The following is a 20,260-nucleotide window of genomic DNA, read 5'->3' on the forward strand; positions in this document are numbered from 1 at the left end:
TTTCGAGACAAGCACCTCAGCCGAATTCTGAGCATTTGGTTCTAAAACAGGATTTGTCATAAACGAATTGTTTGCCCCTTGACAGTCACCTGTAAAACACACACTCTGATTTCCTAACCTCCGAGGAGTGCAGGGAAAACCAAAAGGAAGGAACAGCGAGCAAGGGCTTAGAAAAGATACTGAGGGCCACCAAGCAGTACCAGCTCAAGTCATTACCAACTCTAATCTTGGCAGCGATCGCAAGAAGGCGGCGCGGACTGCGCAGGCGCCCCTCCGCGGCCCCGCCCCCTCCGGCCCCGCCCCCGCCCGGCCCTGCGCTCCCGGCGCGCGCGTGCACGCCGCCCCGCGTCCTCGCTCCCGGGGCGCCGCCCCGCGTGCGCCAGAGTCGCGGAGGCCACCCCCAGCACCGGAAGTGACCCTGGCGGGTTTGGCTTCAAATTCTCGGCGAGCTGAAGCAGCGCCGGGGGCTGGTGGCGGTTGGAGCCGGCAGCGCGGGGGCCGTGGGCACGGAGCGGGGTGCTGGGGGCCGAGCAGGGCCCTCCTCTCTCGCTGCCCGGGGCCCCGCTCGGCCCTTCCCCACCGCGGGCGGTGGGCGGCCTCCCCAGGAGCCTCGGCCGCCGCAGGTGAGTGCTCGCTCTCCGGGTGCTCCGGGGCCCCCAGCATGGCCGGGTCGGCGAGGGTCTGCGGGCCGGCGGCGAGAGCCCCCGGCGCATCCTTCCGGCAGCCTGCCCCGAGGGCGTAGGTCCTGGCCGCAGTCGCTGACACCTGGGGCTCAGGTGACGGTCCCCTACCTGAGGAATCCTGGCCAGCCGGGGACTTTTCGAGCGCTCCTGCCGACCCCATCCCTAGGCCTGTGTCATTAGCGTCTCCGGCAGAGAGAACATGTTATTTCTTCGCTTTCGGATGCGTCCTCTCCCCAGTCCTTCCACGCCCCCGCCCCGAAACCCTCACCCCCGAAAAACCCCGAAAGCCTTGATGTTGGGATGCAGCTTCCTTTCATACGTTTTGTTGTAATATTGTTTAGGATATTTTGTATTTAGTTTATTTGCGTTCTGGAGCTGGGCGTCCTCTGGGAGGCTTAAGGCCCTTCTTGTTCGGAGTTGGTAGCTTTTAGAAAATGTATCCGTCGAAACGTTCGTTTCATACGTATATTATATGGTGACGAAGTTAGGGAGAAGCGTGGATCCTTAAGTACCTTAGGGTGGCTAGTCTCAAGCCCTGTTTAATCGCGAATAATTTCCTCTTTCAACTGCCAAGTGCCATTTTTATATGTTACTAACTTCCAGCTGCTCAATGTTGCACCCTTCTCTCTTTGAAGCGCTCATTTGTGTCTTCCTCTTTGAAATCGGACCTTTAGTTACTGCTGAAAACATTCCTAATGTTTTAGAATGTGTGCAATAGATCTTTGCCACATAGTCACAATGATAGAACAATACAAGTGTCAAGGAAGATTCTTGTAATGTTCATACAGGCCTAAATAATATCTCAACGTGCAGCCTCTTTTCTTTTGCAAAGCAGATGATTTTTGTAATCAGTGGGTTCTCCCACAAAGAAATAGCCACAAAGTTGTTTGTCTTGTATTAATTCTAATAACTCGTGGCCTGTATCATGCCTTAAAAAGAAAGGCAGTGCCGATCAACTTTCCAGCATTCCGAGAGCGTGAAGAGCTATATAAAGCTCCTTTGTGGCCTTGGTGATTCAAGAAGCGTTTACATTTTATAGACTCAGTGCTAGGCATATTACGTAGTCTACAACAGATTCTGCACCTTTTTTTTTTTTTAATTTTTTCCCCTTTTTCTCCTCAAAGCCCCCTGATACATAGTTGCATATTTTTTAGTTATGGGTCCTTCTAGTTGTGGCATGTGGGACGCTGCCTCAGCATGGCTTGATGAGCGGTGCCATGTCCGCACCCAGGATCCGAACAGGCGAAACCCTGGGCCGCCGAAGCAGAGCGCATGAGCTTAACCACTTGGCCATCGGGGCGGGCCCCTCTGCACCTTATTTTGAAACTGGTATCACAATTCTGACAAATGCTAAAGGTTAGAGAGTCTTGTAGAACTTACTGTGTTAACAACAATGAATTTCTGTTTACAAGATGGTTTGGGTTTTTTTTTTTTAATCTACTTGACTGGCTGGAAAGAGAGCATATCAAATCAATATGGTCAGTGTTGATAACATACTAAATAGATTTTGCTTTTGGTGTTTACAGATATGGCTTGAATATGGCTTTTAAATTACATTTTAATTGTTATATTCACTGATTTATTTTTGTTTTGTTCGGGGTAAACCAAAAGAAAGTTTACCAAATGCATATATATAGGTATATATGTATATGTATAACTTTCTCATGCTTCTTGAGTATTTATCATATGATGATTATAAAGATAAGAAAAATGTATGCTATGCTTTTGGTCATCAGTCACTCATTTATTTTGATTATTCATAATCATCAGTGACTGACTGTAAATTAGCATGTGTTGCTTTCATATCCCAGAGATGAACATTCTGAAAATTGCTTAACAGTGTGTTGTCACTTAAAGTTACACACTCTTGGTTTACTGAAATGCCCTCAGAGAAATGCATGATGGAGGTTCATATATTTTTGTTTTCGGACATCAGTTTTGCAGATAAATATTTTTAACATTGATGCTGATCTTTTAGCTTGTGCTTAATAATATTCTATGCTTTTTTCCTCCTACTAAGCAAAGAAAAAAACACCTAGAATTTAAAAAACTTTTCCACTAACTTCAAGGATTTCAAGGTCTAATTCTGTCTTATTTTTGTCTTCAGTGCAATTCCTTGCAACTCAGTAGGTGCTCCCTGAATATTTCTTTTTTTCCCCTGTTTTTTTTTAAAATTTAATTTAATTTAATTTTTTTTTTTGAGGAAGATTAGAGAGAGAAAATATTTCTTGAATGAACGACTTATGCACATTTCAGTAAAAAATGCAATTAGAGGGGCTGGCCCAGTCGAGTAGTGATTAAGTTCGAACATTCTGTTTCAGTGGCCAGGGATTCGCAGGTTCAGATCCCGGGCATGGACCTAGGCACCACTCAGCAAGCCATGCCGTGGCAGCGTCCCACATACAAAATAGGGGAAGATTGGTGCAGATGCTAGCTCAGGAACAATCTTCCTCAAGCCAAAAGAGGAAGATTGGCAACAGATGTTAATACAACCTTCCTCACCAAAAGAAAAAAAATACAATTAGAATAGAATCCAGTTTAATATTCCTTAAAAAATTAAGTAGGTAAGGTATCCTTTTAACATGTGGAGTAGGGAAGGCCCCATATTTGTTGTTTTGGGATAGAATAGGAATGTTAGAACTCAAATATTTGGATCTGTAGCCTGTTCTTTTTCAGTCTCTTTATCACTTTTTTTTCTTATCCTGGAGGAGAAAAACACACTTTATGGAGATACCACACCACATCAAATATTAAGTTTGCTAGAAATTTTGTTGTAATACTGAGTTTTTAGTGTTCAAAAGATTCGACTCTGTTAGTTGATTTAAAATTTGTCACACCTTACTTAATTTACATAAATGAATTTATTCATTAGCTAAAATAAATACTCATGCCATGTAAGCAAAAGGTTGGTTCTGATGGAACAATGTAGAGGAAAAGCTTGCTGTGAGATAAAGCAATCGCCTGTGGTTATCTTTCTCTTAATAATCTTTAACCAAGAGTCTGAGCTTTTGGACAATCTCATTTTTGTAAGTGTTCTATTAATTGAACCCCTAGGTAGTGTTTACAGTTCATGGTGGTTAAAATTTGGTATGTAGGTTTTTCTTCAGATACATTCCTTTCTTCAAATATTGCCGGATATTGTGCCAGGTAGACCCAATTTCTGTCCTCCTGCAGTGTAATTTTAAGCAATAATAAGGGTATGTTCTTGAAAATTGGAGAATCTCGTAAATTTCCAGTGTTGACATTCACTTGAGAAGGAGGATATCCTACACTTAAGAGACTGCTAAAGAATATGAAAAATTTTGTCTAATTTTTTTTCAAACTTATTTGTGTCTTTAGTGCAATTCCTTGCAACTCAGTAGATGCTCCCTGAGTATTTCTTGAATGAACGACTTATGCACATTACGGTAATAAATGCAATTAGAGGGGCTGGCCTCTAATCAACTAAGGGTATTTTGATACTATTGCCAGTAAGCACATTGTTTCTTTGATAACCAAAAATTTTTCAGGTCATTTTTATTGTGGCCTTGGATTAACTTTCCATTTCTGTTTGTTAGAAAATGTTAACTCATTGGCTTCTAAGGAATTTTATCTGACTAGAAAGAAGTATTCATAACACAGAACCTTCAGGGAAGGCCTGGAGGGGCTGGCCCGTGGCCGAGTGGTTGAGTTCACGCGCTCCGCTTTGGCGGCCCAGGGTTTCAGTGGTTTGAATCCTGGGCGCAGACATGGCACCGCTCATCAGTCCACGCTGAGGCGGCATCCCACATGCCACGGCTGGAAGAAGCCACAACTAAAAATACACAGCTATGTACCGGGGGGCTTTGGGAGAAAAAGGAAAAATAAAATCTGAAAAAAAAAAAAAAAGGCCTGGAGTGATCTGTGAGTTTAGGGACATTGAATCATGGCCCCCCCCAACAAAATGAAGATCAATTATATATAAGTAACAACATTTAGATTTTTCTTAGTTGGGGGAAGGGAAGAAAGATCTGGAGGGAGTCTGTTTTGGAAAAGAGAGAGAGGGAAAAGACGGGAGAGGCCTGATATCCAGGCTCCTGCAGGTCAGCTGTATACTGCCAGCAGCTGGCCTCAGCTGTACTCTTCCTACATCGTTGCTGGGCTGGGTGTCACCAGTCACCATAGGGCATGGATAGCTTCAGGGCAGAAGCAGTCACACAGTTCTGGGAGGGATGAGCTGAGGATCAAGGAATCTGAGAGTGCTGAGGGTCAGGAACTGGACAAAGTATCTGCTATGTGCCAAGTGTGGTTAGGTGCTGGGGATGTGTCAGGAAATAACAGCCGTGGTCCCTGGCCCTGGAGCTTTTGTTAAGATGGGCCGTTATCAGTGGTCCTGGCTCCAGGGAGTCACCGTTTAGGTCACCGTTTAGGTCACAGGACTGTTTGCCTTTCCTTTTCGACCTCAGATGCTCAGTCTTGAGTTAGTATAGACCTCAGTTCAGAGCTGTATTGCTTCATAACAATTTACCCCAAAAGCCGAGTGGCTTGAGACAACAAACGTTTCTTATCTCAAAGTTTGTGAGGTCAGGCTCTGGGCATGGCTTGGCTGGGTGCTTCTGATTTAGGGTCTTTCACAGGCTGTAATCAGGATGTCAGTCAGGGCTGCAGTCCTCTCAGGGCTCAACTGGGGGAGGATCCGCTTGCAGGCTCCCTCACGTGATTGTGGATTCAGTTCCTCATTGGCTGTTGGCCTGGGGCCTCCCTCAGCTCCTTGCCGTGAGAGCCTCTGCACACTGCAGCTCACAGCCGTGCTAGCTGGTTTCCCTTAGAGCCAGCCAGCAAGAGACAGCAAGCAAGATGGAAGCCACGGTCTAATCTCAAAGATGACATTCCATTATTTTTGTACATTCTTTTTATTACAAGATCACGTTCAAGGGGAGGCAATTACACAAGGTTATGGATACCAGGAGGCAGAGAATGAGAACTACCAAAGACTGGCCTGAGGCTGTGGGTGTGATTTTGACGTCACTGCTTCTCCACGAGGTTGTGATTCCATTTCCCTCTAATCTGTGTCCTAAGGAGCATAGAACCCACCCTCTTCTGCTCTCATAGTAGTGCTGATTTTTAGCTCTTCCACCTGCCAACATTTCCTGACTATTAATCTTTCTTCCTCTAATCCTCTAATTCTGGGCTGTATGGATATGATTACCTTCTCTTGTCTGTTTGGCAGAAAATCTTTTTGGTCCTGTGTCTGACACATAGTGAGTCTGATTGATATTCCTGGTTGGCTTGCCATCATTCTCCTCGCCCTGCCCACCAGCTAAACACTCTGCATTAAATTAAACTCAAGAAATTTGCTTGGCATGTTTTTTTCACAGGAAACCTCATTCCAGCATAAAGAATTAAATATGCAGAATGTAAGAGCCATGGTGGTCTCTATCAGAATTAAGCTCTGTTGCATCACTTGCCCTTAACCGTGGGTGGAGTTGGGGAGGGAGGTGTTAAGAAACACAGTTTTAGGAACCATCTCTGGCTGCATCCAGTAAGCAGGGGAGAGAGGTCCCCACACAGACGTTATCTCTGTTCATCCATGAGATACATCTATTTGGATATCCCACTGACATGCAGAAGGAGTCAAAAATAATCATATTTCCTTCATACATCTGTCTGCTTAGCTGTCCTGTGATCTCTTGTCATTCTTTCATTTTTTACTTCCACAGGCTTGAAATGTCAGTTTTCAGCATCTTCTCCACACTAGTTCATAAGTACTCTGAGCAGTTATTCACCACGTGCTTCAAATGTGTTTCTTTTTGTTTCCAAAGCCACAACCCTAATCTAAATTATTGCCCTCTCAAAAGCGTGTAGATCTTTCCAAGTTTGGACTTCACCATACTGTGTACAGTTAAGAAGTAATAGTAATTATCGTCAACATCAACGAAGCTGACGTTTATCAGATGCCTGCTTCTGATGCTTTGTATCCACTCCCCGCTACGTGCAAAGACTGTGCTCGTTTCTCGTGTATAGAAAGCTTCAGGGAAGATGTGGTTAGCATTTATTGAAGCCCTGCTCTTTGTCAAGTAGTATGCCAAGTGTTTTGAATCGTCGTTCATTCCTTACAGTGCAGCTCTTGAACGTAGTTATTATCTCAAGTTTACAGATTTAAAAACTGAGGCTTAGAAAAGTTGTGGGATTTGATCAAGGTGGCAGAATTATAATGCTAACCAAGATTTTCCTAACTTCAGTCCACATGTGCTTTCTGCTCTCCCACACTGCCTTCCAAAAACTAACATGCTGCATTTGTTCTGCCGCTGTTTGGTAAGACCTGTGCGTCGTGCCTTTCAGATGCAGATCCCACTCTTGAAGAACTTAGAGATACGACCTATGTCAGTAATATAACTCCGAATAGTCAAGTGCCTTGAGATGAAAGGTCCCTGTGGAGTGCCAGAGGACTTTAGAAGGGGGAGAGTTTATTTTGAACTGAGAAGTTCAGAAAGTAGACATACTGAGAGAACCGCCTCTGAGCTGGGCTTTCACACGTAGGTGGGTTTGGTGGTGGGAACTAAGACATTTCTTTGAAAGAGTGGAAATAGGTTGAGCAAATGTATAGAGATGGAAATGTGGTGTGTGTGATTGTGAGCTTCTTGAGCGCCCTGGAGAGTACACTTTTAAAAAGCTCATTGTAGTGCTTATTGTTGAGACATATAATATGAAAATGTTTCTTTCTTTTTTTTAGCTTATGCTTGAGCATGAGTCTTCTTATGATTAGTGAGAATGTAAAATTGGCTCGTGAATATGCATTGCTGGGAAACTACGACTCCGCAATGGTCTATTATCAGGGAGTTCTTGACCAAATGAACAAGTATCTGTATTCAGTTAAAGATACGTACCTCCAGCAGAAATGGCAACAGGTGAGAATCACGGCTGCTGTATGTTTTAATGGTTTAAGTTCTCAGAAGAGAAGATTTAAATAGATTGTCACTGCTTTTTGCAGTTATGCGTTAAGAGTGTATGATATGTTACGTGGATTTGTATATATGGTTACTTGAAACTTGACATTAGTAATAATCCGTATTCACCATCATCAGTATTGAGGTCTATTTAATTATTCTAATTGTTGGAATGTAATAGCTTTTTTTGAAAGTAATTTTGAAATCTTTTTCTAGATCACGTATTTTACCTGGTAAAATTTGTGTTGACTGTATTAAGCTATTGTTGAAGCTGCAGGTGACACCTGAATCTCACGCTGCTGCGTTCTCTTTAGAACATCGTAACGCAGACCATATTTGAGTCCCATTTGAGGAACTTTAGTCACTGAGGACCAATAGAAGTTTATAGGTGGAAGCTGTAGAACTTATGGGCCCAGGTGAAGACGGTGTTTGTAATAAGGTTCACCCCTCACAGAGGAAGAGCGTGCTACAGAAATGAATAGTCTTTTTGAGCTGGTCTTCTGCGTGGAATATTATCCCTCAGATTCTGCCGAGCTGCTTTTTTGTTAGTGTTCCATATTTTTCTTAATTTCTTTAAAAGAGAAATATCCTGCCTCTTTGAATTTAGCCTCTTTCCCTAAATCTGCCTCTGCATACTCCTTACGTTACCAGAAGTGGAAAATCTGTTATTTCATGAGGAGTCTTAAGTTTGTCACTGACAGACTTTTTTTTTAAGCCAGACACTTTTGACTTTAAAAGTCTAAGCTTTTTTGTAAAGATACTTAAATCATTTATTTATTTATTTACTTATTTGCTGAGGAATATTCACCCTGAGCTAACATCTGCTGCCAGTCCTCCTCTTTTTGTATGTGAGCGGCCACCACAGCATGGCCACTGACAGGCAAGTGGTGTAGGTCTGGGGGGGAACCGAACCTGGGCTGCCAAAGTAGAGCATGCTGAACTTCACCACTCGGCCACTGGGGCTGCCCCTAAACCATTTAGTTTTAAAAGCAAACATTACCAGCTTCATTTCAATATTTCATATATACAATAGTGTTTAAATTGAGTCAAGACTGCTTTTAAAACAAATCTTGATTATATTTGAATTGAGCAGTTTATCCTCTGAAGTCATACTTTTCAAACTGTGGGTTGCAACCATTAGTGAGTTATGAAATTAGTGAATTCTGATCAGCATTTTAAAAGTCAATTAAATAGCATAAAAAACCATCCATGTGCAACTTGCAAAAGTATTATTTTTATCAAACTTTAAAGTTACAGCTAACTTTTCAGTTTGTTATGCAAGCTGAATAAGAACCGTATGTCAGTAACATAGCTTAATTAGCCAGGATATTTAGTTCATTTTACCAGAATTAATTTTGCAATTGAAAACGAAGAATTAATAAACCATTTTTAAATTTCAACAGAACATTTTGGTGTGATTTACTGGGTATCTATCTGATGTCAAAATGGAGGTTTCTGACATCTCTAATAAATGGCCTTAACTTAATCTTGGCAGTGATTTATTAGTTATAGAAACTTGAAGAGCCATATTCTCCTTCTTTGAAACCAGGTTTGGCAGGAAATAAATGTGGAAGCTAAACATGTTAAGGATATCATGAAGACACTAGAGAGCTTTAAACTAGACAGCACTCCACTGAAGGCTGCACAGCATGAGCTGCCAGCTTCCGAGGGGGAAGTCTGGTCCTTGCCTGTACCTGCGGAACGAAGGTAAGTGGAGACCTTTTAAGAAATAAACTAGCACAGGCAGCTAGTCACAGTGCTTATATCTAGGAGGAGAACTGGGTGGCTAAGAGACAGGAATGGGAGAGGGTTTTTCATTTTATTTATTTAATCACTTACTTTTTGAGGAAGATTAGCCCTGAGCTAACATCTGTACCCGTCTTCCTCTATTTTATATGTGGGACGCCTGCCGCAGCATGGCTTGATGAGTAGTGCATGGGTCTGCGGCTGGGAACCCAGGGCAGCTCAAGCAGAGTGCACAAACTTTACTGCTACACCCCCAGGCCAGCCCCAAGAGGGTTTTTTGCTGAATGCCTTTTATAACTCTTAAATTGTGTATCGTGTAACTCTATGGTCCATTTCAACAAATTAAATTTGGGTGGAAATAAGCCAAAAATATGCTTTTGTGAGGGAGTTAGACTAAAACAGTGGTTCTCAAACAAGCTATCAGAGGATACTGCTATTCAACAAGCCATACTGCTGCTAAAATTAAAAAATGGGGGGCCGGCTCCGTGGCTGAGTGGTTAAGTTCGTGTGCTCCGCTGCGGCAGCCCAGGGTTCAGATCCTGGGCGCGGACATGGCACTGCTTGTCAGGCCACATTGAGGCGACGTCCCACATCCCACAACTAGAAGGACCTGCAACTAAGATATACAACTGTGTACAGGGGGGTTTGGGGAAATAAAGCAGAAAAAGAAAAAAAGAAAAAAAAAAAAAGGTTGGCAACAGTTGTTAGCCCAGGTGCCAGTCCTTAAAAACAAAAAACAAAAACAAAAGATAGGCAACAGTTGTTAGCCCAGGTGCCAATCTAAAAAAATTAAAAAATGCGTTTTTTTAAATTTAATCTTTATTGAGTTAATGATAGGTTACAATCTTGTGAAATTTCAGTTGTACATTATTGTTTGTCAGTCCTGTTGTAGGTGCACCCCTTCACCCTTTGTGCCCACCCCCCACCCCACCTTTCCCCTGGTAGCTGCTAATCTGTTCTCTTTGTCTACATTTTTAAATTCCTCATATGAGTGGAGTCATACAGAGATTGTCCTTCTCTGTGTGGCTTATTTCACTTAACGTATTACCCTCAAGGTCCGTCCATGTTGTTCCAAATGGTATGATTTTGTTCTTTTTTATGACCGAGTAGTATTCCATTGTATCTATATACCACATCTTCTTTATCCATTCATCTGTTGCTGGGCACTTAGGTTGCTTCCATGTCTTGGCTATTGTAAATAATGCTGCAATGAACACTGGGGGGCATGGGACTTTTGGAATTGCTGACTTCAAGCTCTTTGGATAGATACCCAGTAGTGGGATAGCTGGGTCATAAAGTAGTTCTATTTTTAACTTTTTGGGAAATCTCCATACTGTTTTCCATAGTGGCTGTACCAGTTTGCATTCCCACCAGCAGTGTATGAGGGTTCCTTTTTCTCCACAACCTCTCTAACATTTGTTACTATTTGTTTTAGATATTTTTGTCATTCTAGTGGGTGTAAGGTGATATCTTAGTGTAGTTTTGATTTGCATTTCCCTGATGATCAACGATGATGAGCATCTTTTCATGTGCCTATTGGCCATCCGTATATCTTCTTTGGAGAAATGTCTGTTCATGTGTCCTGCCCAAAAAAATGGGCTTTTTAATTCAAAGAAAAAAAGAAAAGATAAAATGTTCTCAATTTTAGATTTCCCTCTGGCGTTTTTTTCCCAAGCTTCCTATTATTTGGTGCCAGTAAGTGAACAATTAGTGAAAGTGATCGTCACCAAAATGCTCTAAACAGCCAATTAGGCTTAGTTTCACTGAATGTTTTTTAACTGACAAGTGAGCAGGTAGAGGTCGCTTATCTATTTCCTTACATGATAGACTTCCTAGTTTGTATTGTGGATTTAAATATCTGAATGTATAATAGCAGTCTACAAAGAACACTGACTTGCAGGTTACTCACCCCCTAACCGGTTTGAGAATATTGCATTAAGACATTACTTAGGTGTTCTTCAGTTTAACGTTCGATCATTGTAACTCTTAATTCTTGATTGTATTTTATAATAGGTGCTAGATATTGAGTGGCTCACTCACAAAGCCACTATTTTAGGCTACACATGTTATTGCATGTATTTCTCACAATAAACCTTCCAAATAAGTCATATTTTCCCTGTATTTCAGATAAGATAGCTGAGGTACAGTGAGGTTGGGTAATTTTTTCCCATTATCACAAAGCTAATAACTGGTGGAGCTAAGATTGGAACCCAGATATATTTGACTACAAAGCTGGCGTTCTCTGCCGTACCAGTCATTCTCAAACTAGCACACATAAAGATCTCTTGGGGCACTCGTTAAAAATGTGGATTCTGGGGTTGCACTCCCAGAGAGTCCAGTATAACAGACAGCAGGTGGAGCCCAGGACTCTGCAGGTGATGCTGACATGGGTGCTCCATGGCCCACACTTTGAGAAGTACTGCATTAGAGTGCTCCCTCTCCAGTTTAAGATCAACTAATGGCTATTGATTGTTTCTTAGCCACTTTAATTTTCTTCAGTTCCAGATAAAAGTACTGATGTTCTGGTCCTGACTCTGATAGCTTTTGAATGTTTACTAAATTTTTCCCTTGCTTATAAGCACTTTCATATATATTTTCTGTTATATTTTAGAATTCACTAAAAAAAAGCACAGCAGTAGGCTCATTAAAGAAAAATAGGAAAATGACAGAAAAGTAAGGGGGAAATCATGTGCTCATTCTAGTGCGACTTCTAGTTTCCTGAGCAGTGTTTCTTTTCATCCTGTAATTGTGCTCTATCCACAATGTGTAACTTTGTACCCTCTTTTTAAAATTAAAAAAAAATCCTGATAGACGACAATCACTACACAGTTAATATGTGCCAGGGACTGTATTAATTTCTTTGCATACATTATTTAATTCTCAAAACAATGTTAGAAAGCAGGTACTAATTTTTTAGCTCCAATTTCTGATGAGGAAACTTAAGCTTAGATAGGTTCAGTAATCTGCTCTTGATATGGTAAACGCTGATAATTTATAAGCCAGCTCAGACCTTTTCCTGCTCTGCTACTTTTAAAGGGTTGTTTGCTACTCTTGAGGGGTATGTAACCTACATAGTTAACCACGTTCTGATCCGTCGTTTTCCCCTTTCTTGTTATTATAAATAAAGTGACCATTTGTGAGTAAAACTTTTTCCATATTTATGATTACTTCTTTCTTAATTTCAGAAGTAGAACTAATAATAAATGGGTCAGGTTCTATTTTTATTTTTTCTTGCCTATGAATGTTTTACTCCCATTTGCTTTCTCTTTTCTTTCCTCCCCTTGTATGAGTCCGCTCCAGCTGCCATAACAAAATACCACAGACTGAGTGCCTTAAACAACAGAAGTTTATTTCTCACAGTGCTGCAGGCTGAAAAGTCCAAGATGAAGGTGCTAGCCGATTTGCTGCCAGTGAGGACTCCTCCTGAGCCGACGGCTGCCTTCTCTCTGTGCTCTTGTATGGCAGAGGGAATGAGCAAGCTCTGTGGGGTCTCTTACAAGGACACTAATCCTTAGATCAAGGCCCCACCCTTATGACCTTATTTAACTTTATTTACTTCCTTACTCCAAATGGTCACATTGGGGGTTAGGGATTCAACATAATGAATTTGGGGGCATACAGACATTCAGTCCATAACAGCCATGTCACTCCTCTCTGTTATTGGTAAGAGTTTTCCAGTGAATAGATGTGCCCAGTGAAAATTCAGTTGGTTTCAAATTTCATGAACTATTTGGTCACCTCAGTCCAACAAGCAGAGGCAGGAGGGTTCTCTCTTGGGGGGAGTGGGAAGTTGAATTATTTAATTTTAGGGGTGGGGGGTTTTGTTTTGTTTTCTTTTTGTTTTTGTTTTTTGAGGAAGCCTGGCCCTGAGCTAACATCGGTGCCCATCTTCCTCTACTTTACATGTGGGACGCCTACCACAGCATGGCTTACCAAGCGGTGCCATGTCCACACCTGGGATCCGAACCAGTGAACCCTGGGCCGCTGAAGCAGAACATGCAAACTTAACCACTGTGTCACCGGGCCGGCCCCTAGGGGAAGTTGAATTAGATGAGCCTCTTCGTCTTGAAAATTCGATGATAATGAGCCCTGGTGTCCCTTCTTACTGCTTCTTGCTTTCTTCAATATCTTTTTCTGCCTCTGAATGCCCTGGATTACTATTACTCTTACTATTATTTGCTGTGTCTTTCTGTTTCTGTAATTTATTTTACCTGCTCCCTCAACTGAATATCCCTCAAAACTCCCTTTCTCCTTGTCTTCCTTTGTGCTCATGCTTGAGAGAGCTTATTCATTGTTCAGCTCTGTTGGTGATTCTAACCTTGTCATCACCTAAATTCTAGTCCCATTAACGAATAGATTCAGCTGGTCCAGTATTCTCTTCTAGAACTGTGCACAAAAATGTTTGTACAAGGAGGCTCATTGAAGCCTTTTAGAGAGATTAGAAATAGCTTGAAAACTGTTAGATTGATTCTTTTACAAGTCAGCTGATGTCCCTCAAATATCTTCTCATCTCACAGAATAAAACCCAAAGTTCTCTCCATGTCCTTTGACGCCCTGTGAGATCTGGTCCCTCTGTGACCACCCCTTCTGTGCCCTGAGTTCTTCTAGCTCTCTCCCTCAGCCTCCTGGAGCAAGCCAGACGCACGGATGCGTCACTTCTTGGCACTTGCCTTTCCTTCAGCTCAGGCGTTTGATGGCTGGTCCTCTCATTTCTTTCAGGTCTCTACTTAAATGTCTCCTCAGAAAGGGCATCTCTGATCCCGCCACCTAAAATCCCACTCCCTGAATAGCTGGCAGGAAGAAGTGGATAAAGTGTGGCACATTTTATGTGATTGACTGATATTTGGTCATTAAAAGTCATTTATGAGGAGATGATACAGGAAATGCCTCATGATACGATGAGGAAAGAAAAATACGACTGTGTGTGTATAATGGTTCCAATTTCGTTTAAATGAAAGGCAACTATGAAAAAATAGTCTAATATGTTAAATGGTTAACTCTGGATAGTGGACTTACAGGTGACTTTTATTCTTTATACTTTATTATATTTCAGTGTCTATTTTGTATTGTTTTTCTAGTAAGGGGAAAAATAAATATATATTTTAAAGGCATATCTCCACTTGGCTATCCAAGTTTCTAAATCCAAATTTGAACAACCATCATTGCTTCCAGATGTACATTGGTTTGACTTTATCATGCTCCCACATGCTCATTCTCAACTTTCCACATCTAGGAGTGTCTTTTTTGATAGACACACTGTTAAAAAAGACACTCCATTGTGTCTTCATGAGGCCATTGCCATAGCACGAAGTCTGTTTCGCACTTTCTAGAATGCTTCCCTAGTTTCACGTATCTTCTTTCTTAACCATACTTGAGGGATTTGAGGACTGGGCTCCCCTACCTTTTTTATTGCTATTTAATGGCCCCAACCATGTCTGGGAGCAGAGTAAGAGCTAATAAATATTTGAGAGGTCTGAATCCTGCTGCAGAAATAAAGATGAAATGAGATGATGTATGTAAGTGCACCATACATCCGTTCCTGTAACTGTTTATAGCTAGAGCTTATATCTGTTTTTTATGGGAAAATTATTACATTTTATTAATTAAAACATGAGAACCATGATGCATTCTAAATAAAGTGGTACCAAATTGCACATATACCAGTGGATAAATGTGAATCTACACCTTTGCTGTATTCTCGTTCTTTTGATAAAACTCTCTTCTCTGATAAATTACTCTGTTTGCAGTTTCCGAGAATCAGACATAATTTTTCATTCATCTTTGATCTACAACAGCTGTTTCCTTTCAGAGGAGGGTGCCAATCCCTTGCCTTCCGTTATTTCTACCGCAGTAACCATACTGCATTCCGTTCCTCTCATTGTATCACCACAGACGGCTGTCGGGTTCACACATTGGCTGTGAGATTTCAGTGACCTTGAGTTTATTGGTCTGGTCTTGTGTCCATTACTGCCTTGGCTTCTTTACCTCATAGACTCTAACTTGCACACTGGGTGCTCATCCGTAGTTGGACCAGTTCCTGGAGTCGATCATGATCTTGTATTTGCCTAGACCCTCGCCAGGACCTAGAAAGCGCCAGTCTCCTCAGCATAGTGACCCAAAACCACACGGGAACCGTCCAGGTACGACAGTCAGAGTTCACCGTCCGTCTGCACACAATCTTCACAACGACAGAGGGAAAGCTGTTCGTCATCGGGACAAGAAAGAACAGAATAAAGGAAGAGAGGAAAAGGTAAATGTTCCCGATTTTCATCGTTGAAAAAGTTATTTATTAACCTTAAAAGTGAAGACTGTACAAATTTTCATCATTTTTAGTCATTAAAACTGCCGGACTATAATAAAACCTTAGTCATACTCCACCCAGGCTAGGATTTTTCCCACTCACTAGTCAACAACTATTTTTGGTGGTTTTTGGTAACTTTTATATCTTGATATAATTTCAGACTTGCAAACAAGTTGCAAGAATGCTATAAGGAACTTCCATATATTCTTTAGCCAGTTTTACCAATTATTAATATTTTCCCCTTTTGTTTTATCATTTACTCTCATGTACATTTTTTTTCCTGAAGCATTGAGAGTATGTTGTAGATACCATGCCCTTTTACCCTGAAATACTTGAGAGTGTGTTTCCTGAGTATTAGGACATTCTTTTACGTAAGCACAATGCAGTTATCCAAAGCTGTACATTTTACGTTGCTACAGTACTGTTGTCCAATCCATAGACCTTCCTAAAATTTGGCCGGTTATCCCAATAATGTCGTTTGTAGCTTTCCCCCTGCCCCAGGATCCGGTATAGAAGTGTGCCTTGCATTTAGTTGTCATGCTTCTTTAGTCTCTTTTAATGCCAGCGTTGCCTCAGCCTTTGTCTTTTTCGGCCTGGTATTTTTGAAGAGTTCAGAATGTCAGTATAGAATGTCCCTCACTTTGCGTTGGTCTGACTTTTCCTCATGAAGCACTTTTGGCAGGAACACCACTGAAGCGTGGTTTTTTTCTTCCCAGTATGTCGTATAAAGAGGCACAGGGTGTTGATTTGTTCTGCTGTCATGATGAATTGGATCGCTTGGTTAGGGTGCTGTCTGGCTCCTCTCTCCCCTGTGAAGTTACTCTTTTTCCCTTTATAATCATTTGTGGGGGCATACTTTGAGACTATGTAAAAAACCTATTTCTCATCAAAATTTCTTCGACTTGTTTTAGCATCTGGTGATTTTTGCCTGAATCAGTTATTCCTGACAATTGAAAAATCATGATTTTCTAAGACTCTTATTTCTTGTACATTAAAGAATTTACATTTGCTGTAGGAAAAAGCTTTGTCTCTTCCCCTTTATCTAATTTTGTAACTATGGACTCGCGGATTCTTATTTTATTCAGTGAGTTATAATTTGTTACTATCTTTTTAGTACTTAAATTGTCTAAGATTTGAGGAGTGAGAGACCCTTGAAGCAGCATCTTCCGTCTTTGTGACATGTGCTCACCGTTCTCCGAGCACTTCCTCGTTGTCTGGCACAGTAGAGGCACAGCTTGTATTTCCCCCCATTTCTCCAACTTCCTCTTAGTGAGGAATGGGATTTAGAAACTGAGATTTTGGTGCCTATATTCTTCAAAGTCTTATACTCTCTTGTAGTAAGAAGCATATGGGAATCTGAGAGCTTGGTTTCTGTCTCCTCTGCTTCCACCTCTTCCCTGTCCCCTGCCCAGGGCACAGAGCCAGGGGCTGCGATGTGGTAAAGTACAGGATAATTCGTTTGGCTTGTTGTCTCAGAAGGATGCCTCCACACCACCTGGGCAAAGTGGAAACTGCGTATAGCAAAATAGAAAGCCCCCATGCTGCCCATCCATTCCTTTTCAAAGCATCACGTCAGCCCCTACTTCACGTTCCTTCTCCTAGATTTGCAGTCTAAGTTTGTAGTTCTGCATGAGAGCCCCATCCAGTAGCCAGCAAAGGCGCACCTTTGACCACAACCTTCCTTGTTGGTAAAGATACAGCTGTTCTTTTAGCTCTTGATTTTGTACCATCTGCCTTATCCCCTCTCCTCCCCATTGCTGGAGGTCACTTGCCCTTGTACATCTGGGCAGTCGGTTCCCTGAGTCCCTTTCACCACGGTTCTGTAGTCATGCATCCCTGCACTTTCAGCAACGGCAGTTCTGTTTTAGTGCCTGAAACAAGGAAGGATATGGGGAGGGTGGCTAATGAATCTGGCCTTGGAATGGTATCAATACCAGGGTTGCCCTGGCCTGTCGTCTAGGGTTTGGGTTGCAAGCCCTATAACTGTCTGTGGTCTGTAGAGCTCAATGTCCTATACCTTTTTCATTTTATATCTATACTTTTATACCCTGAGAAATGATGTGTAGACTGGAGGTACTGTAATCAACATATCAGTTGTCTAAGAGAAATTAAATTAAATTAATATGATCTGCTTGTTAAGGAGGAAAATAGAAAGCTTTTCAAAATATAAGGTGATCATTAAGAGTATGGGCTTTGGATTCAGGTAGACCTGTGTTTAAGCAGCAACTCTGCTGTTTCTGGCTATGTTACTGTAAGCTCTTTGGTCATTCTAAAATTTAATTCCCCACATGTAAAATTATTTTAACACTTGTCTCATAGAGTTTTCGTAGGATAAGTGAGATAGCATGTTCTGGTACCTGGTGCGTGCTCGATAAATGTTAGCTATTATTATTCCCAAACACTCCAGGTAACAGATTTGACTGTATTTGCTGTTGGCTTAAACAGTTTCCCCATTGCCTTTTTTAAAATTTTAATGAGATATTTAGAGGCTGATGACTACATTAAAAATACTCTTTAATTTATCCAAATGCAAAAGTAGAAATACTAGGTTAAAAGTAGGACAAAAATAAATTTCCCAAAAGGAGGCTTACTTAAAAAATGATCTGTTTTGAGTTGATTTTTGAGTAAGAGGTGAGACGTAGGTCAAGGTTCATTTTTTGTCTGTACGTGTCCCGCTGCTCCAGCACTGTTTGTTGAAAAGGCTGCATTTCTCCATTGAATTGCTTTTACAGCTTTCTCGAAAATCACTTGGGCATGTTAATGTGGGTCAATTTCTGGGTTCTCTGTTATGTTGCGTTGATATATTTATCTATCTCTCAACCAATACCCACAGTCTTGGTTACTGTAGCTATATAATAAGACTTGAAATTGGGTAGACTTACTTATCCCATTTTATTTTTCCTTTTCTAAATTGTTTTAGCTATCGTAGTTCCGTTCTTTTTCTATATGAATTTTAGAATCAGCTTTTCTACATCTACAGAGTCTTGCTGAGATTTTGACAGGAATTATGTTAAACCTGTGTATCAGTTTGGGGAAAATTGATATCTTTATTATGTGGAGTCTTTTCAATCCATAAACATTTATCTCTTTTTATTTAGTTCTTTAACGTGTTTCATCAGCGTTGTATAGTTTTCAGCATACAGGTCTTGCATATGTTTTGTTAGATTTTATACCTATTTCAGTGCCTACATATTCATTGCTAGTATTTAGAAATATAATTGACTTTTTAAAGTTTTTTTAAATTGTAGTTTAAATGTATGTAACATGTTTACCATTTAACCATGTTTAAGTGTGCAATTCAGTGCAGTTGAGTTCATTCACAGTGTTCTGGAACCATCAGCGCTGTCCATCCACAGGACATTTTTAGTTTTGCAGAACTGAAACTCTGCACCCGTTAAACAGCAGTTTCCAGAAAAGGAGAACTGTTTTCTGTTTTGGTTCTTACGGAGGCTTCATTATGTGGACATGATGGATTCAGTCATTTGCCATCGGTGCTTAATTGAACCTGCAGCCACTTTCCCTCCCCAGAGGTTGGGAGGGCCTGTAAGTTCCAGCCGTCTAATCACAGGTTTGGTTCCCCTGACAACAGCCCCATCCTGTGGTTGTCTAGGGCTTTCTCAAACTCAGCTCATTAACGTAAACTCAGGTGTCATTGAAAGGGGTGTATTATGAATAACAGGACACCCCTTTCACCTTTACTGCTCTACAGCTCTTTCAGGGACTGGGAACCAAACTAAACATTATGACAAAAGATGCTAGAACTGGAAAGTGCTTTCTCTTTGTGTCTTCCTGTGCTTGCAGTGTAAGTGCCCATTAGTCTCTGGGGACAGTGTCTGCTTTCTCTCCCCCACAGCTGCTAGCACAGAACAGATTCTCGGTAAGTATCTGTGAATGCATGACAACTTCATAAATACTTAGAAGAAGAGACAGCCTTCTCCTGTTTTAAGTGTTGTACAATACCACCCGTGAATCTGTTGTTACTATTGGATACTGAGTTTGTAAATTGTGAGACAGACACTTATTTGGTCACCTAATAGAAGACTTTGAAAATCGTAAATATTAGTTATGTCAAGACATTAATACTGACTTCAGACAGTGTCATTGGCGAAGAAATCATCATGTTGTAGGCAAAAAAATATTATGGAGATGGGGTAACAATCCTAGCACAAGACCGAGTAAATGATTATTTACCCTATCGCAGAGCTTCATAAATTTTCTTGGCTCATAAAATCCATGAGTGTCTCAGTATTTTTTTCACAGCACCTCTAGGAAAAAAGAAGACCCACCCACTTATGAAGAAGTTAGGTTCAAGCAGCTTTGTTTATATCCTAACAACACCTATTGAACACTGCACAGTTTCTCAGACCTGGGAGTCAGAGTGGACATTGCCCTCTCATTCCTCTTCCACGCTGATTTTTCCCACTGTAACTTTTATCTCAGCAACGGCTGAAAACCCAGCTTCACAAAAATGCGGTGTTGTTGAGAGGAATGTAGCGGTCTTAGTGTAGAAACTGTGAACGCCCTCGAGCGCGTGGTTCGCCCAGTGTTCAGCAGACGTTGCTGTGTTTCCCTCAGATGTCTGAATACTCCGCGGTGCCCTGGGAGTCTGCCCCAGTGACTCTCGT

The 20,260-nt window shown here is 41.4% G+C and overlaps 1 protein-coding gene across 2 annotated transcripts in view; it reads left to right on the forward strand.

Moving 5' to 3' along the window:
• Nucleotides 1–298: 298 nt before the first annotated feature.
• The window catches only part of KATNA1 (katanin catalytic subunit A1), a 32,168-nt gene continuing 12,206 nt past the window's right edge, over nucleotides 299–20,260 (forward strand). Inside the window, exons 1-4 of one of the 2 annotated variants that reach the window (XM_005608198.4) lie at nucleotides 299–623; nucleotides 7,375–7,549; nucleotides 9,138–9,295; nucleotides 15,404–15,584. In XM_005608198.4, coding sequence (XP_005608255.1) covers nucleotides 7,388–7,549; nucleotides 9,138–9,295; nucleotides 15,404–15,584 — 501 coding nt within the window. In that variant the 5' untranslated portion in view covers nucleotides 299–623; nucleotides 7,375–7,387. 2 annotated transcript variants of the gene reach the window in all.

Source organism: Equus caballus, chromosome 31, assembly GCF_041296265.1.
Source record: "Equus caballus isolate H_3958 breed thoroughbred chromosome 31, TB-T2T, whole genome shotgun sequence".
NCBI lineage: Eukaryota > Metazoa > Chordata > Mammalia > Perissodactyla > Equidae > Equus > Equus caballus.